We start from the raw sequence: 25508 nt of genomic DNA on the forward strand, positions 1-25508 counted from the left end.
AACATAATAAAAAAACAAAATAATAGAACCCTGCCTTTGAGGGACATCATCTGATGGGGGAGCAACCTTGGGTGCCCAGTTCTCATGGTTTTGTGGATTAGGAACCTCCATATCATCCTTAGACCCTGAAATTGAATTGTAATTATTATATATACTATATAAAATGCTCTGGTGGGGAAAAATAGGAAGAAGCCAGAGTCCTGAAAATGATTGTGATCTCTGCTGCACAGATAAGCTTGTAAAGTTTGAGAGGAAGGGGGAAAAAGAGCTTTTAGAGAAGTTGTGGGTTCAGAAAATTGACATATAGAGAGGATGGTAGATTTATCTTGTGCCTGAAGTACCAGCACTATATTTCTGTGGGTTTGTGTAGCCTAGTCAGAGAAGCACGGGTATTCCTAGGGCAGATTTCTTACATAAAGAAATCCACAATCTCAAATCGGAAATGCTGGAGATATGTTTGGGAATTCCACATTTTTCAGTTGTTGAATATTATTTAAAAACCCCCAACAGGATTAAACATTGATTCAAGTCAGATTTTACAAACAAATGAATGCAGGTCAGTTCATATTTTGCTGCTACTGACTTAAGAAAAAGCTTTGAGCTTTAGACCTCTTTGCATTTTGGAGTCCTCAGGGACTCCAAACCCCTGTAGTAGCTCCAGCAGATAATGTGGCTGACAAAAATTTTGTTACCCTTTTTTGAGGTATAGTAAGCATCTCACAAGTATTAGAAGCTTCCAGGGAAATGTAGTAACAAAGCAGATTTTCATTTAAAAATACTTATGTTTTCTTGAGAAGAAGAAACAATTTGAAAAATTTACTCAATTTGATTAGATTACAGAGTTTATAATCATTGAGTTCTTCATGCCTTTTGTTGGCCCCAGCAAGCAAAACTAGTAAAGCTTTCCTATGAATTGTTACTACCTACCTGAGAACAAAGACAGACTAAGCATTATTGCTTTTCCTTTAACTTTTACAAAATGTGTGCTAGAAAGTAATAGAATTTGAAAAAATAAGACATTTAGTTCTACAGTATAGACTGTTCACAGATTTTCTTTTCTTTTTTTAAAAAAATTAATTTATTTTTGGCTGCATTGGGTCTTCGTTGCTGTAAGCAGGCTTTCTCTAGTTGCGGCGAGTGGGGGCTATTCTTTGTTGTGCTGTGCGGGCTTCTCATTTCAGTGGCTGCTCTTGTTGCAGAGCACGGGCTCTAGGTGCGTGGGCTTCAGTAGTTGTGGCATGAGGGCTCAGTAGTTGTGGCTCACGGGCTCTAGAGCGTAGGCTCTGTAGTTGTGGCACACGGGCTTAGCTGCTTCACAGCATGTGGGATCTTCCTGGACCAGGGCTCCAACCTGTGTCCCCTGCATTGGCAGGCGGATTCTTAACCACTGTGCCATCAGGGAATTCCAGATTTTCTTTTCTAATGCAGACTGTTGACAGTTTTTTGTGTGTGTGTTTTTTGTTTTTCTTTTATAATTACAAATGGTTTTGAAAAATAGGTAATAAATCTCCTAATGGAATAAGTGACTATCCGAAGATCAGAGTGACAGTAACTCGAGATCAGCCACGCAGAGTCCTGCCTTCCTTTGGGTAAGTGTTAAATTCTGCCTTTCTGTAAATGGAAACTTAGTAATTTTTAGGTGCTCACTCTTGCTAGGCATTCTCACTTTTATTCTATTATGTAATCTTGTTAAGTAAGTACTCTGAGGTTAGTAACTTGCCAAATATCATACAGCTGGTGAGAGATGTACTCAAGTGTGTGTTACTTTTTCTACCATATCATATGCCTGTATAATCTGATTTTGAAAACCTTTAATTTTTAAAATTATTTTTAATTTTTATTTTTTTGGCCCCACCATGTGGCTTGTGGGATCTTAGTTCCCTGACCAGGGGTTGAACCTAGGCCCTCGACAGTGAAAGCACTGGACTGCCAGGGAATGCCCTTTAAAACCTTTTAAAAAAGAATTGTCACTCACTTCTAAACTTTTTTTTGAAGTATAATATACATTCAGAACAGTGCAGAAATCATGTATACAATGAACTGTTATTATTTTATTAGTAATTTTCTTCTCTCTGTGTTCTCACTTTCTGGAACTACTGTTGCTTGGATAGTGGACCTTATGGATTGATCTAATTTAATTTTTGTATATATTCTCTTTGGTTTTTGTCCTTACCCTTTTTAAAAAAAAATCTTCTACCACCGAGATAAACATATATGTATACTTTTGTGTTTTTTTTGGCTTCATAGTTTTTAAGTTGTAAGCATCCTCCCATTTCCTATTCCCCATGGCTTTTTCTTTCTCCAACCATCAAATTCTTATTATAGAGATACAATATCTTTTCTTATCTCTCTAAAGCTGTTAATTATTTTAAAATTTCTTCTCCTCCTTGCTTTGTCTGCTTCCTTTGAGTTTCTCCTCCCCTTTGGTTTATTTTGGTTTTATCTTTCTTATGAGTTCTTATTCAAATACCTGGTAATCCTTGGCTGTCCACTCATGTTTGAAAATGAGACACTAACTATAAAAAGTAAGGCTCCCTGGAGGTGGCTAAACGGCTGATTGTAGGATTAGGAGAGATAAAGTAAAAAATGATTGTGGAACGTCCTGTGCCAGCAATTAAAGGAGCCCTAAAAACCTGGGGACATTATCAACATGACATAGGAGGAAACTTGAAGGGGCTTTCACTGGCCAGTTGGGGACAATTTAAGCATCAAATGAATAAAGACAAGAATACACATGTTAATAAATAAGTACATAGTGTGGGAGGAAAAGGTCTTTATAGTAGAATGCCAACTAGTAAGTGTAGAAGGAATGATGGAATTAGAAAATCACCATCTTTTAACTATCACAGTAATAACTGATATATACAGGAATTGTCAGTTGAGCTAAAACTAGTAAGTAAAAGTTTGATGAAGTATGGAATATTTACATAAACTCAGAATTTTTCCCCACAAATTACTTACTAATTATAAAGGGAAAAATAGTAACTTCAGAGTGGAGAAACCTGCCTGACGCCACCTTAACCAAAGGATCAAAGTTTAAATCACCCACAGTGGGCAAACTCACATCCTGGCCTCCAGATACATTGCACTGAGCAGGACATCATCACCTAATGTAGTATTCCTGAAAAGATCAATAATCTGAATATAATTATGAGAAAACTGGTTAAGCTGAAACTAAGGTTAATTCTACAATCAGGCTTATACTCTTCATTCATACTCCTCCTCTTTAACCTGTGATTATTTAGAAGGTAGAATTATATTGTTTAATTTCCAGATACTTGGGGCTTTCCAGATATCTTTCTGTTACTGATTTCTAGTTTAATTTCATTATGGTCAGAGAATATACTTAGTACGATTTCAGTCCTTTTAAATTTGTTAACATTTGTTTATGTCCTAGAATATATTCAGTCTGGATATTCCATGTTCATTGAAAAGAATGTGTATTCTGCTATTGTTGGGTGGAGTGTTCTGTAAATGTCAGTTATTAATAGTTTGCTGATAATGTTTTACAGATCTTACTGACTTTTTGTCTACTTTTTTATTGATTGATGAGTATAGAGTGTTGATGTTTCTTACTGTAATTGTGGACTTGACTATTTGTCTCATCCAGTTATGTCAGTTTTTGCTTCATGTACAGTATTTTGAAACTCTGTAGGTGAATACATTTGACCTAGATTCACCAGTTGTTATCATTTTTCCAGTTTGCTTTATCATTCTCTGTTATATGTACATAATATTTTTTTCTGAATCATTTGAGAGTAAGTCTTAGACTCATGCCCCTTTAATCATAAGTACTTGAGTGTGTTTATTTCTCAGAATGAGGACATTCACTTACATAATCACAGATGACCAAAATCAGAAAATTTAACATTGATATAGTACTATTATATAATCTTATTTAAATTTCTCTATTATAGAGATTATTTTTTTCTGACCCACAATTCAGGGCAGGATCATGTATTACATTTAATTTTCATGTCTCTTTGATCTCCTTTAATCTGGAACAATGCCTCAGCCTCTGTTTGTCTGTAATAGCATGAATATTTTTAAAGAGTACAAAGCATTGCTTTTGTAGAATCCCTTAATTTTGTCTGACGTTTACTCATGATTTATTTTAGATTATGCAAATTTTTTGGTAAAAATACTGCATATGTGATGTGTCCTTTCTTAAACCTCACATCAAGAGAGGTATGATGTCAGTTTGTTCCATTATTGGTAATGGCAAGAGAGGCAGGCTCTATCAACCAGCAACAGTGACTAGGTGAGGGCTTCATGGCTTCCCATTCTTTAGCATTTATTAATTTAGTATTCAGCAGATACTGATTGAGTGCCTTTTGGCTTAGATCATGTACCAGGATACGGTGGTGGAAGGATGAAATCTCTGTCTTCATGGACTTTAAAGTTTAGTGTGGGATGCAGTCCCACAGTGACACCAATAATTAATCAATCACACCAATAGTTAATTTCAGTGGTGCCAAATGACTAAAGGAAAAGTGTAGTACCAGAGGAGGGTATGTTGTGTAGTAGCGAGCTAAGCCAGAGTTGGAGTTGGAAAATTGGGCATGAGGAAGAAGGCAAAGACTTTCATGTGGAAGCCCTGGTGACTGGGAATAGACATTCCATAGCAGAATTCTGGGGTGCCCTCTGCTCTAGAGATCTAATTTTTGTGAATGGTGTTTGTCTGATTTGCCAGGAACAAGCTTAACCTGAGACAGCTTAATCACAGGATTGTCTGGAGCTTAAATTCCAGCAATTAAAGCCATTTGGGAATAACGTTCTTTTTTTTTTCCTCTCAGTTTTACTTTGAGCTCAGAAGCCTGTAATAGAAGACCAGGTGGCCGTCGCCATAGCAAAGGCAATCTGGAGAGTTCCTTAACGTGGAAGCCTCAGGAACAGGTTGTAACAGAGATGATTTCTGAAGAGGGTGGCAAGGGTCTGAGGCGTCCCCATTGTACTGTGGAGGAGGTAAGCCCTTTTAGCCTGATCTCTTTTAAAAGCAATTTTAGGAATCTGAGTCGGGGGGGATAAATAGTATATGTTCTGTGGTACAAAATACAAAAGGTATAAATGGGTGTACAGGGACTGTAAATTTCCCAGTCTCCCTTCTATATCTGGCCCCTATTTGACTCCAATGCTTATATGTATTCTTCTGTATATATGTAGTCAATTTTCAGGTAAAGGAAAGAAAAAGGAATCATATTAGGAAAAGGTACGATTATAGATTCTTTCTTTTTGGGTGTCTGAATTATTCTAACTTGTTTCTTGTATAAGCTGTAATAACTGTGACTAAGTAAGGGAAGTAAATGGTGTACATGTCTGCTTTTTCCTTCCATTTTTAGGGCACCTAGCATGATGTCTTCATCAACAATCTTCCCTTCCCTCTTGAAGTCTTCACTTATTCCAGGAGAATTTAGAACTATTCCTGTCTCTGGCATTTCCCCCAGTCCATCACCTATTGCAATTTGCTAGATGGTTTTCTGAGCCACTTAGCTTAGTTCATCAAAGAAATGTTTATTTGGGTCCCAGGTGCTGTGCCAGTTTTCAGCAATTCAGAATTGAATAAAATATGGTCCCTGTTCTCTAGGAGCTTACACATTAATTGTTGTAATCAGCAAGCAAGTAGGCAGAGAAAGGAATGGACTGCAGCCCTGGAGGGGATTTTAAGGAGAGGTATTAAAGTAGGCTTCAGTACCTCCTAGATGAGAAATAAGGGATGGGACTGAGCAGATATATATGGGCTATACACAGGCCATATTCTAGAAACATTAGAAGGTAGTATTAGCAAGGACATACTTACTGGTTAAGTGTGAAATAAGGTTAGATGGAAGAACCTGAGTCCCAGATTTCAATCTTGGATAAATATGTGTCACTGACCAGGATACCCTATGTGTTTAGGGGAAGGTGATGACTTCAGTTATGGACATTGTTTAAAGTGCCTGTGAAACACACAAGAAGACCTGTCCCATAGACTTTTGGATATAAGGGAGTTTTGAGAAGAAGGCAGGGTTAGGGACATATTGCTGAATCTTCTACATATTGGTGTTAGATAAATCAAGGGAGCTGAAGAGATTATTCAGGGAGAGTATGTAGTGTGAGAAGAGATAATGGGCAGAACCATCGACATTTACAGGGAGGCAGAAGAAATAATCTTCAGTGGAGACTGAGAAGATAAGAAATTAGGAGAGGGGCTTCCCTGGTGGTCCAGTAGTAAAGAATCCTCCTTCCAACGCAGGGGATGCAGGTTCGATCCCTGGTTGGGGAACTAAGAACCCACATCCTGTGGGGCAGCTAAGCCCATGCACCACAACTACTGAGCTTGTGCGCCTCAGTGGGAGCGCCTGTGTGCTACAAACTACAGAGCCCACGGGCCCTGGAGCCCACATGCCAGGGCTAGAGAGAAGCTTGCACGCCTCAACAAAAGATCCCACGTGCCTCATCAAAGATCCCGCGTGCCACAACTAAGACCCGACACAGCTAAAAAAATAAAGAAATATTAAAAAAAAAAAAAAGAAATCAGGAGAGTGTATTGTCCAGGAAGGCAAGGCGAGGTTAGCAGGGTGAGATGCTGGAGAGAGAGGTCGAGTGACAGAAGAGCTGAAAATGTGTCCATTGGATCTGGCCATGGAGGGTCATTAGTGACTTTGGTGAGACCAGTTCTGTTTTGGAAGCTGAATGTTCTGAATATGCAAGTGGATTATTTCTGCTGAGTTTTTTGTGGTTAACCCAGTTTCACTGTCAAAACTAAGATGCTCTCAAGGTCTAGCAGATAATGTAAATGAGTGAAATGGGCTGGAGTGAATAGGTGACCAAAGGGAATAAATAGTCTTACATAGCTCCAGATTGTTGATACAGTGTTTCAAAAGAGACCAGATGTTATTGGATTTTTCTTTTTAATTTGTAAAGTTGGTAATTAAAATTAAAGGAATTGAACACTAAAATTACAAAAACACTGCTGGCGAATGAAACACATCTATGAGCTGCATTTGACCTCTTAGTCTTTGTTTATGATTTAATTATAGGTTTGATCTGCTGGTAGTTATCTAAATGCTTTCTTTTATTTAGGGTGTTCAAAAAGAGGAGAGAGAGAAATACCGAAGGTTATTGGAGCGACTTAAAGAAGGTGGTCATGGAAACTCTGTTCCTCCTGTAACTTCAACTCATCATAGGTAAAGATGCGTTACCAAGATAAATGCTTTGCCAGACATCTTTTTCCTTATTTTTGGAGAAGAGATTGGTGGGAAGGGCTTTGTTGAAAAAAGAGATTAATATTGAGAGAGCGAGCCCTGTAATTTGTCTGTACTGATGGATTATATAGAACAGTGGTTTTACAAAATAGAATTTTCTGTTAGCTTTAAGAGTCCTTTGTTCAAGTGAACTCTTACATAAAACTCTGATACAGAAAAGTGGAATCACTGGTTGAAGTCAGGTTCCCAGGGTGCAGAGAGTTTTTTCAACCTCCCCAACACACGTTTCTCATGACCTCTGTCTTCCTCTCTTTTTCCCCCTCTTCTCCCCGGCTCTTCCCTCCCTTCATCTCCTCCCACCCAGCCCCGCCCCCACCCCTGCCATGTACACATAGTCTCTGAGGCATCCTAGTGGATGCATCTTAGCACAGTCGGAAATCTTCCACTCTAGAGACAAGATTAAAATCATCCCAGGTCATAAGTTTTCTTTACAAGACTGCGTGTTAATTAACTGTGCTGAGTTGACCAAGTAGATGAGAATGGCAGAAGGAATTGATGTCTGGCCTTTCATTTCCCTGTAAACAAGGGGACAAAAAATATGTGAGCTCAGGTTTGAGGTCTACTTGATAATTCTAACAAGCGGTGTGAGAATACACAGAGGGGAGTCCCAGAAATTATTTAACAGTAAGTTGAGGGTGAAGAAGTAACAAGACTGTCTAGCTTGTTGAATGCAGAAATAACAAGAATTTTAACTTTGGGAATTTTAACTTTGTGAACTTTAAAAAGAAATTCAGGGACTTCCCTGGTGACATAGTGGTTAAGAATCTGCCTGCCAGTGCAGGGGACACGGGTTCAAGCCCTGGTCCGGGAAGATCCCACATGCCGCGGAGCAACTAAGCCCGTGTGTCACAACTACTGAGCCTGTGCTCTAGAGCCCGTGAGCCACAACTGCTGAAGCCCGCGCGCCTACAGCCTGTGCTCCGCAACAGGAGAAGCCACCGCAGTGAAAAGCCCGTGCGCCGCATTGAAGAGTAGCCCCTGCTTACTGCAACTAGAGAAAGCCCACGCCCAGCAACGAAAACCAAACACAGCCAAAAAATAAATAAATTTATTTAAAAAGAAATTCAGTTTAGTCAATCAGAATGTTCATATTTTTTTCCATTTTGACTAGCCACTGTTGGAAGCAGCAGTATACTTCATGAACTATTGGTTTTGTCATGTCAGCAAAATCCTCAAACTGTTTTGCTTATTATGTTTTTTTGGTTGGTGTTCTTTTTTCTTCTTATGTTCTTTTAATTTGTTGTTTTGGGATCCATTTCAGTATATCGTTTAAAATTTTTCATCTTTTAACTTGGGTGTTATCATGCTGAGATTTTTCAGTCAAAGTGGTGCTGGGGATTGAGAACATCCTTTTTTTTTTTTTTTTTTTTTTTTGCGGTACGCGGGGCCTCTCACAGTTGTGGCCTCTCCTGTTGCGGAGCACAGGCTCCGGATGCGCAGGCTCTGCGGCCATGGCTCATGGGCCCAGCCGCTCCGCAGCATGTGGGATCCTCCCAGACCGGGGCACGAACCTGTGTCCCCTGCATCAGCAGGCGGACTCTCAACCACTGCGCCACCAGGGAAGCCCCAAGAACATCCACTTTTATAATGAAGAAACTGGAGGTTAGGTAACTTGGCTGGAATATTAGAATCAGGATTAGACTCCTTTTATCCTAGTCCCAGATGATGCTATGTTGTGTCCTTTCTCTTGTAATTTGACATTTCTGGGTTATCAATAACTCCTGTTTGGAGAAGCTTACCAGAAAGAGATAATGAATACTTACAATAGATTTTCCTTTTGTATCTGATCTTCTTCACTGTTTGTGTTTCTAAGTTCTCAAAGAAGTCAGATGGACACATTAAAGACCAAAGGCTGGGGGCAAGAGCAAAGTCATGGAGTCAAAACAACCCAGTTTGTTCCAAAACAATGTGAGTTCCCAGATTTAGCTGTATCTTAATAGTCTTAATATATTGAACTTAGTTCAAGTGCATATAAAATTGAAAAATGACATACTAGTAAAAGATGGTGTACCAAACTTTAAAACATTATCAGACCCCAGGGCATTGATAGGGGCCTACCAGTACCAGTAGTTTAGTAAAAAAGCTATTTCAAAATAAAGCCAATTTATAAAATACCTCTTGATTATTATTCTAGCTTCTATATCGTAGTGTATAGTGTAGTGTATATAAAATTAATTTCTTTGTATTCCTTATATTAATTTCCTTGTATTTCTCTACTTGCTGTTCACTAAATGACACTGAATGATAGCTTACCAGGTGAGCAGATATTAGTCAGTTTACACTAAAGATTATATTTAAAGGAGAAAGATTTATGCGTTTTTAAGCAACTTAATTCGTATGGAGGCTAATGTCTTTGGAACCCATTTTAGCATTTCAATGTAAATTAATATTTTGATACTTTGGAAACCATAAATTGAAATTCCAGCTATATGATTGATTAATAAAGGAAACGCTTTTTTTTTCTTTTTTTTTTTATCATCCTCACAGATAAAGTTGTTGAAACAAGGGGACCTCTGTGTTCAGTGAGAAGTGAAAAGAGGTACATGGTTCAGTTTATTCTAAGTTTTCTTTGACATATTATTTTCTTACTTTATAGACTGTATTTATGAGTAACCATGTCTGAGGAATTGTGAACTCTTCTCAGCTCTGGTAGCTGGTCAGCATGTGTGGGTACTTCGGTAGCTTTTGTGTCAGATGTCCACGCTAGCTTGGGAGGGTGCCCTTCTCCCCTAGGCATTAGAGGTTGGGAGGCATAGGTACTGCTTAGACAAGAGCGTGGGTGTGGTGGGCATCTCTGGTGATCAGCATCTCTAATATATGAACAGTGAAGGCAGTTCTGTGTGCCTTAGGATTTTGGATATTGGTTCAGTTATAGTAGAGTTTGGTAAACTATGGCCCATGGACCAAATCTGGTCCACCTGCCTGTTTTTGTAAGTAAAGTTTTATTGGACACAGTCATGCTCATTCATTTACATACTACTTATGGCTGCTTTTAAACTACAATGAAAGTTGAGAAGATGTGACAAAACCCATAAGACCTGCAAAGCTGGGCTTCCCTGGTGGCACAGTGGTTGAGAGTCCACCTGCTGATGCAGGGGACGTGGGTTCGTGCCCCGGTCCGCGAGGATCCCACGTGCCGCGGAGTGGCTCTACCCGTGAGCCATGGCCGCTGGGCCTGCGCGTCCGGAGCCTGTGCTCCGCAGCGGGAGAGGCCACAATAGTGAGAGGCCCGCGTACCGCTAAAAAAAAAAAAAAACCTGCAAAGCTAAGATATTTACTATCTGATCCTTTTTAGAAAAATTTTGCTAACCTTTGGTTTAGAGGACTACATAAACTCAAGGCAATATTTGTTTACAATTATTAAATCTTTCTGAAACTAGTTTAATATGTATCAGATTACAGTCAGCCAGTCTGTAATCTCTCACTTTTTTCCTCAGGTGTTCAAAGGGGAAACTTTCTGATACAGAGAAGACAGTTGGAATCAGACTAGAAAATGAAGGTGTAAGTAGAAACCCTAGTTAAATTTTATGTCTTTTACTCTTTCACCTGACTTATGTTAAAATTTTGGGCCCATGAAAAATAAGAAAGATGATATATGTTACTTTGATTTCTAATTCCGTTGTTTTCTTTGAAGAAGCAGCAGGCATTGAGGATACACACCTTTGGCTTTCTTCTGAGTTGCAAGACTTTTATCTCTGTGCTGTAGCGACCTTTGTAAGAGAGACTAACTTGCTTCCATCCCAACCCTTATCTGTGTTGCCTGGCTTCTTTTGGAGAATTTTTTTTTTTTTCCCTGCGGCATGCGGGCCTCTCACTGTTGTGGCCTCCCCCGTTGCGGAGCACAGGCTCCGGACGCGCAGGCTCCGGACGCGCAGGCTCAGCGGCCATGGCTCACGGGCCCAGCCGCTCCGCGGCATATGGGATCCTCCCAGACCGGGGCACGAACCCGTATCCCCTGCATCGGCAGGCGGACTCTCAACCACTTGCGCCACCAGGGAGGCCCCGGAGAATTTTTTAAAACCATACATCTTTAGGGAAAATAGTTGTTCAGGACTTTTCAGATTCGAGATTTCATATTTAGTTGAAAATATCACCAATCTTCTGCTTAATTGGATTTTACATTTTCTATATAAGTATCAGAATAAGAAGTGTCCCAGTGATCTCCATAGCAGTACCAACATTTTAAATAATAGTGGCAAAGTGTTTTACTAAGCACTCCATATCCAAAAGAATTATATTCCTAAACTAAATGCAAACTTGAAGTTTTAGAGTATTTCATATTTTAGGTAATAGAAATATCAAAGTTTAGGGAACTGCTTTGTGTTAAGTATCAGTCTGATCAAGATTCTCTTTTCCCATTTGATATCTTCATAAGAACTAGTCTTAAGGCTAAGTCATAGTCTTAAGTCATAATCTTAAGTCCTAAGTCTTAGGTTGTTCCCTTCTGTAATGTATTTGTTACCTGGCTAAAGACTACGTCCTGCTTCTATCCTTGCTGAACCTGAAGGCATTGCGATCTGGGACCATGTGGAAGGGCCAGCAGCTACTGGTTTCCTAGGACCAGTATACCTGGCAGTTAGCTATAGTAAAGAACACTCACTGGCTACGTGTGTTGAGAGTGTAGTTCTAGTCCAGTGCTCTATTTCTAAATAAATTTCCTACGTTTAGATAAGTTTGCCTACCAGATGACTTAAGTTCAGTATTAACAGTTACATAGGGTCATGATAAGGAAAGATTCTTATCAGAATTTCTGGGATGCTGGCAAAATTCTGTTTATTGACCTGAATGGTGGTTACATAGGTGTTAATATTACAAAAATTAAGTGGCACATTAATGTTTTGTGCATTTTTCTATAATATGTAATTACTTTTTTAAAAGGATGAAGTAGAACAAGTTTACTTGATATAAGGATAGAAGTGGTTTATATTGAGTGGTGGGATTATGGGTCATATTTTTTGCTTTTTTAAAGCTTTTCAAAATGTCTTTTAACTATATTATTTTTAATTGAAATAAGAAAACTGAAAATACTTTTCTTGCTACCTCCAGGGAAAACAAATGTTCTCCTTCATGGTTTATAATTGAGGTGTCCTGTTGTGAGCCTTAGGTCTTGAACAATTTTTGTTCCCTCTTCCAGGGACAGGCAGATATGCTTAATCTACTTTACTCATTTGGGGATTTACTAATTCTCTTTTCTTTCAAGATAATGGTGCTGTTTTATATTTCATGTGTTACGTATGTTTATATGTGCAAGTATCAAACATGTCAGTAGAATATGGGAACTTTTTTGATCAGAGGAGGGGACTCCAGCTGGAACCTGACTTATCTGAAGAAGTGTCAGCCCGACTCCGCCTGGGCAGTGGAAGCAGTGGCTTACTCAGGAGGAAGATGTCAATACTTGAGACAAAAGAAAAAAATTGCTCAAGCAAAGAGAGGGATAAAAGGACAGATGATCTTCTTGAACTTACAGAGGTATTGTTTCTTGTTTCTTGTGATGATCAGAATAAGGGGCATGTTTTTAAATAACCTCAGTTATTTAAGACTTGAGTGAATGTTTTGTTTTAAAGAGTTTCTCCAGGCTAGGGAATGTATGTATGAAGGAAATCAGGCCCAAGGGCTGGTCAGTCACTGGCTACACTGATCATTAGTGATCTGTGAAAGTGGCCTAAGGGATTAGATTAATTTCAGCAAATGTGAGTAGACAGAATTGTCACATATCTTGGAATATAATGGGTTCTTTGTAGATTCTTCTTCTAAACTTAAAATATTTTGAGTTACACGGTATGGGTTTGACATTAGGAAGGAGTTCATTGCAGTTTTTTTTTTTAAACATTTTATTTTATTTGTTTATTTTTGGCCGAGATGCACGGCCTGTAGGATCCCAGTTCCCCGACCAGGGATCAAACCCAGGCCCAGGCATGAAAGCACCAAGTCCCAACCACTGGACTGCCAGGGAACTTCCCTTCATTGAGGTTTTTGTTAAGCGATTATGGTTCACTAAAATGTCCCTTTCAATGATTATTGTATTTGAAACGTTTCTATAAGTAAAAACTTATAGAAGACAAGGAAATGAAGGTAGTTAACAATTCTCATTTTAAAGGTGAGCCCACATCTTGACTCCTTCTCCATTGTTGTTGTAGTCAGTCCTATTCAGTGAATATTTATTGAGCACTTACTATATGTTGGGCATGCAGGTGGAGAGAGAGAGAGATCCATAAAACTGCAAAATTTTGTTTAGTGGCGGGGAGCAGTATTGAAAATATTTGGATATAATAATTTCTCTTTGGTTTATAGATTCAGGCTTATAGCTTAAATATGCATTTCTCTTTGTAATTCTTGAGAATGATGCCATCTATTCAATAAGGACTCAGTTGCTAGACTGCTGCCTAGTTTTCTAGTTTCTGCTTACTCTCTTCATGTCAAAAGTGGATAGAATGATCTCTTTGATTCCTAATTTTATTACTTTGATGTTTTGAAATAAAAGTTCAGGAGGTAGATAAGGAAAGTATGAAAATGCTCTTATAGTGTTGTGAAGGGAGCAAAGGCTGAGGAGTTAGACACTCCTGGGTTCAAATCTTGGCTCCGCCTTTTAATCATTATATGACTTTGACCATGTAACCAAAATTCTCTGAGCTTTACCTCTTCTATAAAATGGTGATAATACTCTCCTCACAAGCAGGGATTAATGGTGTGCTTCAAGCATCTGGTACATTTTTGGCTCATGTATCCCACATGGTAGTGGGATAATTGAGAGTATACTTTAAATATTATTATCAAATTATTGTTTTCAGAAGCTAATAATTGAACTAACATTTTTTATAACCATTAGTAGTAAGATTGCTTTGTGCTCCTAAATTGACATCCTTTCCTACTTCAATTTAGTAGGTCTTTGATGGTATATTTTTCTTAAGGGTCAGGTATTAACAGAGATGAAAAGCTTTTTTCAATCTCAGACTTTCAGTATCTGATAGTGGTTCCATATTAAAGTAGCAACCTCTGGACTTTGTAATTCAGGACATGGAAAAGGAAATCAGTAATGCTCTAGGCCATGGCCCACAGGATGAGATCCTAAGTAGTGCTTTCAAATTACGAATCACTCGAGGAGATATCCAGACCTTGAAGAACTATCACTGGCTCAATGATGAAGTAAGTTGTCTTTATTTCCCCCTTTGACTATCATTATGCTTAACCATTTTCTGTCTGTAACCATAGTGGTTTCTACACAATTAAAAGGGGCTGGTAGGGCTTCCCTGGTGGCGCAGTGGTTGAGAGTCCGCCTGCCGATGCAGGGGACACGGGTTTGTGCTCCGGTCTGGGAGGATCCCACATGCCGCGGAGTGGCTGGGCCCGTGAGCTGTGGCCGCTGAGCCTGCGCGTCTGGAGCCTTTGCTCTGCAACGGGAGAGGCCACAGCAGTGAGAGGCCCATGTATTGCAAAAAAAAAAAAAAAAAAAGGTGGAGGGGTGGCTGGTAAAGCAGCTTTAGTTTATCTAAAACAAAAACATCTTAAACCTTAAAAACATTAATTCTGATTGTTTGCTGCCTTTAATTAGCAATGTTTCCCTCTTCTGCATTTGTGTTTTGTTTCATCCACCACTGCATTTACTAGTCTTCAGTGAGATTTTTATAAATCCTGGGTGCAACTGATAAATGGAAGGAAGCAAGCGATACTTTATTTTAGATGAATTCTTATAGGAGCCATTTTATTTTTTCAATAATAAAGGAATATATTGATCACTGTATGTACACTATGTGATTTTTTTCTTTATTTCATTTGAGTGATAACTGTAAAATTTGCCTAATTGTCATCTTGTATCCTTATGTATTTAGCTAAAGCTAGCTCTTGGTTCTTGCCAATTTCCCAGTTGGTTCTTTACCCAGCTGCTCAGCCCCTGCATTTTCTCCCTTTGCCTTCCTTCCTCCCCGCTATAACTAGTGACATATAAACACATTCTTGTAAAATTAGAATGTTTCTGTTTCACATTATAAATGTGAAATAAATGTGTTTATTATAGAAAATTTAGAAAATACAGGAAAAGTGAAGGAAAAACATTATCATTTGAAAGTGGCACAGCTCAAAAATAAACAAAATACTAATGTTTTGGTGTATTTCGTTCCATTTAATTTTTTTAATTGAAGTGTAATTTATATATAGTAAAATTCACTTCCAGTTAATATTTTTGCATATTTTGTGTGTGATATAGTTACATATACATTTTCATTGTTGCAGACTTTCTCCTTGAGTTCTTTCTCTTGTCTCTCTTACTCATATGCCTCAAAAGTACAGTCTCATTCCTTCTTAATCCCTCCCATTTTGCACTGATCTTTTTTTAAAAAATACACTTATTTTATTTTATTTATTTTATTTTTGGCTGCTTTGGGTCTTCGTTGCTGCATGTGGGCTTTCTCTAGTTGTGGTGAGCGGGGGCCACTCTTTGTTGCAGTGTGCTGGCTTCTCACTGCAGTGGCTTCTCTTGTCGCGGGGCACGGGCTCTAGGTGCGTGGGCTTCAGTAGTTGTGGCATGCAGGCTCAGTAGTTGTGGCACACAGGCTTATTTGCTCCGCGGCATATGGGATCTTCCCGGACCAGGGATCGAACCGTGTCCCCTGCATTGGCAGGCAGATTCTTAACCACCGCGCCACCAGGGAAGTCCCTGCACTGATCATTTTTTGTTTTCCATCTTCTGTCATAGACAGCCCTTTTATCCCCTTCCTTAGTACCTTCCCTTCCCTCAGCTTATTTTCTAATTCATCCTAATTGAGTTAGGTAGAAATCTAGTTTTGATAATATACTTGCCATATTCCAACATTTACTCTCTTGATATTACAGGTCATTAATTTTTACATGAATCTCCTGGTGGAAAGAAATAAAAAACAAGGGTATCCAGCACTTTATGCATTCAGTACTTTCTTCTATCCGAAATTAAAGTCTGGGGGTTACCAAGCAGTGAAAAGATGGACCAAAGGGGTCAATCTCTTTGAACAGGAACTTATTCTGGTGCCTATTCATCGGAAGGTACATTGGAGCCTGGTGGTAAGTCGAGAGGTTTAATTGTTGGAGTTTGGATAATGACTGTTCTGTTAAATGCAGGAATATCTCAGAGATATTGCAGGTTCAGTTACAGACCACCGCTGTAAAAGCAAATATCGCAATAAAGAGAGTGACATCAATTTCTTGGTTTCCCAGTGCATATAAAAGTTATGTTTACACTACGCTGTAGTTTATTAAGTCTGCAATAACACTATATCTAAGAAACAATCTACGTACCTTAATAAAAAATACTTAATTGCTAAATACTTTTTATGCTAACCATCATCTGAACCTTCAGTGAGCTATAGTCTTTTCACAATAGTAGCATCAACGGTCACTGATCACAGTTCACCATAACAAGTATATTAATAATGAAAAAGTTTGAAATGTTGTGAAGAATTACCAAGATACGACACACAGACATGAAGTGAGCAAACACTGTTAGAAAAATGACGCTGATAGACTGGCTTAATGCAGGGTTGCCGCAGACCTTCAATTTGTGAAAAATGCAGTGTCTGCAAAGCACAATAAAATGAAGTGTGCTGGTAATGAAGGCGACTCTTCTGTCTAGTGAGAGTCCCGTAGTATATGTTAAAGGCATACTCTGCAGAGTCCCTTCTTAGTTCTCGAGTTGAACAACTTAGAAAGCTACAAGACAGTCTGTGTAGTGGAGGAGCTTTCATTTTTAATAGGAAAGAATTTTAGTGCACGTGGGTTATTTTATTACTTTTGTTTACAAGATGATAACAGGTTTATTGTAGTAAAGGTATAAAGAAAAAGGCAAAAAAAAGTCTCATCACTCTGAGAGGACCACTAATGTTTTAAGGAATAAGTTTCTGTGCCTTTCTCTAGGAATAGAAAAATATAATTTTATAGACATGGAGCGCATATCATCTGTGATGTTTTATGAAAAATGTGTCTTAGAAATCCATTCATGTTGGTACATATATATTTTTTTAATGCTTATCTTTTTAGAAATAAAATTCTCATTTTTGTGATGGTTGTTTCTGGATGTTGCATTTTTCCATTATAGGTGATAGACCTAAGAAAAAAGTGTCTTAAATATCTGGATTCTATGGGACAAAAGGGCCACAGGATCTGTGAGATTCTCCTGTAAGTAAAGGCTTAAAAACTTCAGTGTTGCCTAGTGTGCCCTTTGTTAAGTGGCCTTTCTTCTTTCCATCCTCTGGTGGATGGTAGTCTAATGTGTAGTGAGAGCTATCTTCCTAGTTGTTCACAACTTGACCTGAATCCATCTTTTTGTCTAAAAATAACCTCAAAATCTGATCTTAACTGAGAAATCTTATTTAATAGCATCATTGAAAACAAGTTTGTCATATGTCATAATGTAAAATATATTTGATCAGAATCCCGTGATTTGAATTAGATTTCTCTGGGATTGATACACTCTGAATTCTTAAGCCCACTCACTGATGTCTCTGTGCTTTGCATGATGGTTCGGTTCATCTCATAGAACCTGGAGGTAATTTTTAAGTTGAAACATGGTTTGTAGGTAACTGTTTTAATAGTAATTGCTAGAAACCTGCCTTTAAAGCATAATCATCTATTAGCTATGTAAAGTGATGACAAGAATTTCACAGAGAGGAAGCAAATCAGTGAAACAAGTCTATTTTGAAACCCTTATGCTCACTGGAAGCAAATGCAGGTTCCAGTTTTTAATTTTAGTAAGGATACTTGGATAATTTTAATAAGGATACTTTAGTAAGGAACTCTTGTTGAATGATGTGAAAAAAGTTAACAATAATTCAGTTCTTTCTTTTTTGATGTTGTTTTAGTGTTAAAGATCCTTTTTATTTATGGTTGTTTATCTTGAATAAAAAATATAGAGAAGAAATTTTTTAAAATCATAAGATACACCAAATTGTTTATAAAGCAGTTATCTCCTTCTAGTCTTTTCTGCTTAAGATGTATGTAAAATGTGCATACATACATACGTGTGCACATACACATACATATAATCACATACTTATGAATGTTTTCATTGGAATCATACAGAAAAATTTTGTCTGTTGCTTATAATAGGATACCAAAAAACCATACTTTTATAACATTCATACTTTTTTTTCCCTCTCTCTCTCTTTTTCAATATATGAAGAGTTCAGCTTCTTTGGGTATCTGAAGCCCCCTCCCTTTCCTGATGCCCCTAGTCCAACTTTTCTCAATTTTTTTCATTATCACCTCCCCACTCCAAATTTTTTTTTAATTTAATTTCTCCATGACAAGAGAAAATAGTATTAAGGAAGAGACTTTTTTTGTTTGTTGGATTGAGCTTTAGAGGGCTACAAACCATTGAAATATCTAAGATTTTTGCCTTCTAAGAACCAGTTGTCACCTCTCTCGGGGTGATATTGCTGCTGCTCCCGTTGTGAGCGCATGCCCTAGCATAGCACTGGTTTCCCTTTTATGCAGGTTAGGGTGAGAACTGAGATGCCTGCGTTAAATTTGATAACCCTCTGGAGATTTGGATAAAATTAAATCACTCTCAATACTTAAGTATATATCACCTAGGAATGAGGAAATTCTCTACATAACCACAGTGCCATTATCACACTTAAGAAAATTGACAACCACTAATGTGTAATATATGGTTCATGTTCTGATATCGTCAGGTATCTTTTATAGCTTTTTTTCCTAATCCAGGAAGTCAGTCAGGGTTCATGCATGTAAGTAATGTCTCTTTAGTCTCCTTTAGTTTAGAATAGTCTCCTACATTTTTTTTTTTTTTTCCATGGCAGTGCCTTTTTTTAAAGACTCCAGACCAGATGTCTTGTTTTATATCTATTTTTAAGTGAGAAAAAGCAAGTTATAGAATGAAGTACTTTTTTTTAATAGAATAAAATGTGTGTTTTAAAATGGGGTGGAGTAGAGAACTAGAAGAACAAACAGCAAACCATTAACAGTAAATATTTCCAGAGTGGTTATTATGGGGTCTTTTGCATTTTACATATTATGTTTCAATTTTTAAAATATAACCATATATAATTTTTGTAATCAGAAAAAACACAAAATAAAAGGTAAAAAGCCAAAAACAATCATATTTTTAAAAATCTAACAGAGATGGCTTTGAGAATGGCAGGTCTATTAAACATCACAATGTCTGTGTAGTCATAATGCTAAGTCTCCACAGGGATTCATCAGTATATTCCTTCTTTGCTGTTTTTTCAGTCAGTATTTACAGGATGAAAGTAAGACCAAAAGAAGTATTGACCTGAATGTTTTAGAGTGGACCCACTACAGCGTGAAGCCACATGTAAGTGGTGATCATCTGTATTTCAAATACTTTGTTGCATTTCCTGTCAGTAGCATATTATTTAGACTTGGCTTCCTTCCTCCCCTTACTCACTCATCCTTAGGCATTCATTCTCCTGAGGTTTACATCTTTAGAATGATCACTTCTAAATCTTCAGAAATTCATTTAACCAAGTTGTTTGCTTTTAAGCCTTTATCTTGTTTCTTAAACTATAAATGTTAAATATCTGCATGTCTCAAAAAATTGAGAAAAAAACAACACAATAAATTCAAGCCAGCTACTTTTCTTGGTTGGCATTAATGGAAATTTGAAAGCTCCTGTTCAAAACTTACCTGAGAAATTTGTATATTTAGATCTTAAGGGTCCGATGCTGTGAGTCCTCAACAGTCAGGTGTGCTATTTGTGAATGTGCTTTGGATCTTGCCAGATTTGAATCTCAGGGCTTAAAAATGCATACATATGGGACTTCCCTAGTGGCGCAGTGGTTAAGAATCCACCTGCCAATGCAGGGAACATGGGTACGAGCCTTGGTCCGGGAAGATCCCACATGCTGCGGAGCAACTAAGCCTGTGCACCACAACTACTGAGCCTGCGCTCTAGAGCCTGTGAGCCACAACTCCTGAGCTCATGCACCACAACTACTGAAGCCCAAGCACTTAGAGCCTGCGATCCACAACAAGAGAAGGCACCACAATGAGAAGGCTGCACACAGCAACGAAGAGTAGCCCCCGCTCGTTGCATCTAGAGAAAGCCTGCTTGCAGAAACAAAGACCCAACACAGCCCAAAATTAATTAATTAATTAATTAAAAAATGCAGGGCTTCCCTGGTGGCGCAGTGGTTGAGAGTCCGCCTGCCGATGCAGGGGACACGGGTTTGTGCCCTGGTCCGGGAGGATCCCACATGCCACAGAGCGCTTGGGCCTGTGAGCCATGGCCGCTGAGCCTGTGCGTCTGGAGCCTGTGCTCCACAGCGGGAGAGGCCACAGCAGTGAGAGGTCCGTGTACCGCAAAAAAAATAAAAGTAAAAAAAAAATGCATGTCTTGTAGCCCTAATGGCTCCTTTTCTTTTTTTTTTTTAAAAAAATTATTTATTTATTTATTTATTTATTGGGCAGTGTCAGGTCTCAGTTGCATCACGTGGGATCTTTATTGCCACGTGCTGGATCTTTAGTTGCTGCAAGTGGGATCTTTTGTTGCAGCATGTGAGCTCTTAGTTGCAGCATGTGGGATCTAGTTCCCGGACCAGGGTTGGAACCCATGCCCCCTGCATTGGGAGCATGGAGTCTTTGCCACTGGACCGCCAGGGAAGTCCCCTAATGGCTCCTTTTTAAAGTAAGCTACATGAGTTCAATTTTAGCCCTAACCTGTATATAATGGCTTGACTATCTTTATCCAAAAGCATTTTCATTTCTAAGTTGAAGAAGAGTAAGTGTTGAAATTTCCTGAGGAAAGCACAGATGAAAGAAGAGTTTGTTAGGCTGAGTAACTGTGTTCTGGAATGGGAAATGTAATAAAGAAAACAAATTTTCTTCATTTGTGTGGTGGAGTCTATAGTTCTCTCCACTCTGTGAGAGATGCTGGGCTCAGGAGAGAACTTCAAGGTACCTACCATATGTATGGGTGGTGTGAATTTTCAATCTTTTCCTTTTTACAATAATCATGTGTATTTTTTTGAATAAAAATTGAGTTTTTGTCATTAGTATGTTTTCCAGCAGTGGAATTAGACTCTCTTATACTCTTATTCCCCTTATAACTGACAGCCAAAGTGTGTAAGGGGCTGGCAAGGATTAGTGCGACATGGGCTTGGGGATTGTGTGAGTTTACTTCATCTGGGCTTGGAATCCACCACCTTTGGTTTATGGTGCCTTTAAGTGCTGCTTGCAAGCAGTAGTGTTGTTTTTTTCAGGACAGAACTGAACATCATGGCAAGATTTTCTAACTGGTTAAACCCTATAAAGAGGCTTTATTCTTTCTCCTGCTTGCAGCTGTGGGGGTCCAAAGCAGTAGTCTTAGTTTTCCGGCTAGGGAAGACAAGTCAGACTCTGCAGTATGGAAATAGGTTAGTTGTACTGTAAGCATATCTCTGATTGAACCACACTTAGGCATTTTCAAAATTTATGAATGCCTCTGAAACAATTCTGACTAGAATTCCTGTTCCTGGTAATAAACCTTCTTTCAGTTTGCTTTATATGAGAGGTGAGAGATGGAACTCTCACTTTGCTTTTCTCTTTCCTTCTAAAAAACATTTTCCATGAGGCTCACATACTCCATGTCATGGGTTGGGTTTTTATGCCACGTAAAGACTAATTGTGTTTGTGTGTGTGTGTTTGTGTAATACCAGATTTAACATTTACCTTTATAATATTGTTTATCCACAGTAATATTTAGAAAAAGTCAAAGGAGTTTGTATTTGATGAAATTTCACCCCTTCCTCTCCTTTTTTTGTAATTTTAGGAGATTCCTCAACAGTTGAATGGGAGTGATTGTGGAATGTTTACTTGTAAATATGCAGATTATATCTCTAGGGACAAACCTATCACATTTACTCAGGTGAGTGGAGACCCCTCCTCATCCATTTACTTGTTACTAAACAAGATAAACTCAGAGCATGTTACCAGTGCCTCGCACACATTAAGCTGTTAATAATGGTAGCTGTGCTACTATTATTGCTGTAAACCTTGGCCATAGCCCTACTCTTGCTAGTATCAGGGTTTGTCACTGTATCTGCTCTCACGTTTATCCTAGTCTTTGGTGACCAGTGGGGCAATTTGCATATCTCTGAACTCCAGTGTTCACTGGTTCTTGAGTATTACTAATATTTTTAGCCAAAGAAGGGGGCACATCAGAATATGTAACAGCATGGGGAAATCAGGCCTTGTGAGAACTTAAGCTGCAGGTCAAAGATATAACTATGAATGTTGATTTTCCCTTCTGTTCTGATTATTTTTGGTTCTCCATAGCTCTGCATTTGAGTGGAAATTCAAGTATGCTGGGAACTCTTGAGTATTTATGTTTGTAATAGTGGATTCTCAGTCTTTTTACAACCAAGGACAACCTCCTTTAAAAAATAGTTTGCTTTGGGCCTCCCTGGTGGCGCAGTGGTTGAGAGTCCGCCTGCCGATGCAGGGGATACGGGTTCGTGCCCCGGTCTGGGAGGATCCCATATGCCGCGGAGCGGCTGGGCCCGTGAGCCATGGCTGCTGGGCCTGCGCATCTGGAGCCTGTGCTCCGCAACGGGAGAGGCCACAACAGTGAGAGGCCCGCATACCGCAAAAAAAATAAATAAATAAAAATAAAAATAAAAAATAGTTTGCTTTAACAGACCTCATTTTGATAGCTACTAAATTGTACATATTGAATAGTAGGACTAATAATAACCCCATTCTAAGCTTTTGAACAACATGAACTAACTAGGGCTCCCATGCTGAATTAATACAATTGGTTAGCTTCAGCAGTTTTCCTAAGAATAAATATGTAATTTTTTACTACATGTTTTGAGCTATTTAAAATAATTTATGAATCCATGTGTTAAGACTTTTTAGGCCTCTTCACACTAGTTTATAGTAAAGTGGTATATCCAACTATTTATAAGGAAACTCTAGGAGTACCTCAAGGGTATCTGATTTCATCAGAAAGAGTTACAGGTGATTTTGGATTTGTCTTGCATGTTGTTGTTTTGAAAATTGGACCATGTAGTGATTATCAGTTAAAGCAGAATAATATATTAAGAAAAGCATCTAATTCTTTGATGCTTCTAAAGAAGGAGTTATTTATTCTCTGAACCTAATCACATGAGATTTGAAGGGGGGAAGTTGCTATTTGAACAGAATTGGCCATGGACAACATTTGGTATAGCACAGAGTAATTTGCAGGTTTGTTTTTTTCTTTATTTAAATAGACTTCATGTTTTTCTCATAAGAGAGCAGAATATGTTCATTTTAGAATGTTTTGAAATACAGGTAAGTAGAAAAGTTACTTTTTGTGCCACCACTTAGCTATTTCCCTTTTTGGTACACGTTTTTGTTTAGAAGTTGTTGTTGGACTCTATTGTATAATTCTGCATCCTGCTTTGATATTCCTTAACACGTAAAAATGCTTATGATACATATAATAATACAAATAACCTTTTTTTATGGCTTTGTAAGTCTGTACCATGATGTGGAAAAGTCAAGGCTTACACAAAGGACATTGACATCTTACTTTATTTACATGCTACAACTAAAGGTTGTTGACGCCGGGCACTTTCATGTGTGATGTATGTGTTACTTGTGGATTCTCTGCAGCACCAGATGCCTCTGTTCCGGAAGAAGATGGTGTGGGAGATCCTTCATCAGCAGTTGCTGTGAGAACGCCCTGCCGCAGTCCCTCCCGCTGCTGGTGGTTCTTTCACAGATGGACGTTTCCATATACCTCATGCATTGTGGGTTAAAAAGTCCCTGCATCACCTCTGTTCTCTCACAGGTACTGAGCTGTTAGAAGTGCATGATGGCCCCTCTCTGCACCCTAGTCCTGACTTGGTGTGTAGAGGGCTGCTTGCAACCCTGTTTATAAGGCCATGCCTGCTCAGAGCCCTGGACTATCAACCCACACAAGAACAAACGCTAATTAATACTTTTTTTAAGTTTTTTTTTTTCCCTGTGAATGTGGGAAATACAGGATTTATTCTATGATTTTTCTGTGTGTTTGTTCACGTGTATTCATTCACTCACTCATTTGCAAACATGATGGGCAGTGGCTGTTTTCTGCTGCTCTTTTAAAGTTAACTCTGAATTTCTCATTTGAACTATTTATTTCTGAAAGGAATGTTAAGCTGCCACTCCCTGCTGAAGATCAGGAGGGAAATCAGTGGGGGGAGGAAGGGTTAATTAGCTTCTCTAGCTGGAGCAGTAACTGCCGACTTGAAGCAGGAGGTCTTCTTTCTTTTGAGGCTTAAAAATGCCAGGAGAAACACTGTGGTGTAGGGCTCTGGTTGCCTTTCAGAGGAAGTTCCACACTACAGCATTGGCACGGTGTCATGGAAAAGTGGAACTATGGCCAAGGAACTCTGGCTATCCAAGTGTCTTCAGAAGAGTGTCGTGGTCATCCTAAAGAGACTTCCCTTTCTGGAAATGAGGTGACTTGGCTACTCTTGAAACTGGATTTGAAGTCACTGTAAACCCTAAATCTTCATTTTCATCCCAAATCTGGTTGAGTATAAGCCTCAGATATGTAAGGGCTGGCCTGGGCTGTTTATTTCAAAAGATGCTATTCAGTTTAAAGCTATTTTCCTCAAAGTTCTTTTTTCTATATATAAAGCCAAAATTAAGTTTTGTACTCATTAGTATTTACATCTCCCCATTCCACCGCCACTGAAATCTGTGCAAGAAAATTTAGTACTTGGCTCTGAGGTTGCCAGTTATACAGTAGTCTATTTTGCCTATGAAAGTTTGTATTTAACTGTTTTGTTCATTAAAAACCTTACAGTGGTTACGCATATTTAATTTCAGAAAGTTTAGAGTTGGTCAGAACATATTTTGCAAGATCTAGTGCCTAGTGTTGCTTTTCTGATGTAATAAAAGGTTGTCTGGCAGAACCTGAAAAGTATACGCTGATTTCTAACCCTTTCCCTACTTAAACCTCCCACACTTCTCCTCGCTCACAAAAGTAAGAGGTCAAACCAGAAAAACTGGGCATCTGTTAGCTATGAATCAACATGTCTGCCATCTGGAGGCCCTGGCTTCTGGTCGCAGAGGCATACTTTTTTAAAAAATTATTTTTAAATTTATTTATTTAATTTTGGCTGCATTGGGTCTTCGTTGCTGTGTGTGGGCTTTGTCGCGGTGAGCGGGGGCTGTTCTTCGTTGCGGTGCATGGGCTCTAGGCACGCGGGCTTCAGTAATTGTGGCACATGGGCTTAGTAGTTGTGGCTCGCAGGCTCTAGAGCGCAGGCTCAGTAGTTGTGGTGCACGGGCTTAGTTGCTCCGTGG

The 25508-nt window shown here is 38.7% G+C and overlaps 1 protein-coding gene across 1 annotated transcript in view; it reads left to right on the plus strand.

The window, feature by feature from the left end:
- The window catches only part of SENP2 (SUMO specific peptidase 2), a 31856-nt gene extending 6734 nt beyond the window's left edge, over positions 1–25122 (plus strand). Inside the window, exons 5-17 of the mRNA XM_060099255.1 lie at positions 1499–1589; positions 4797–4965; positions 7063–7166; positions 9058–9152; positions 9732–9783; positions 10682–10745; positions 12537–12713; positions 14256–14387; positions 16071–16274; positions 17305–17384; positions 19458–19542; positions 21997–22092; positions 23826–25122. Of these exons, the coding sequence (XP_059955238.1) occupies positions 1499–1589; positions 4797–4965; positions 7063–7166; positions 9058–9152; positions 9732–9783; positions 10682–10745; positions 12537–12713; positions 14256–14387; positions 16071–16274; positions 17305–17384; positions 19458–19542; positions 21997–22092; positions 23826–23888 (1412 nt within the window). The 3' untranslated portion in view covers positions 23889–25122. The remainder of the gene's footprint in view (positions 1–1498; positions 1590–4796; positions 4966–7062; positions 7167–9057; positions 9153–9731; positions 9784–10681; positions 10746–12536; positions 12714–14255; positions 14388–16070; positions 16275–17304; positions 17385–19457; positions 19543–21996; positions 22093–23825) is intronic.
- The last annotated feature ends 386 nt before the right edge of the window (positions 25123–25508 follow it).

This window comes from Mesoplodon densirostris, chromosome 5 (assembly GCF_025265405.1).
Source record: "Mesoplodon densirostris isolate mMesDen1 chromosome 5, mMesDen1 primary haplotype, whole genome shotgun sequence".
Lineage (NCBI taxonomy): Eukaryota > Metazoa > Chordata > Mammalia > Artiodactyla > Ziphiidae > Mesoplodon > Mesoplodon densirostris.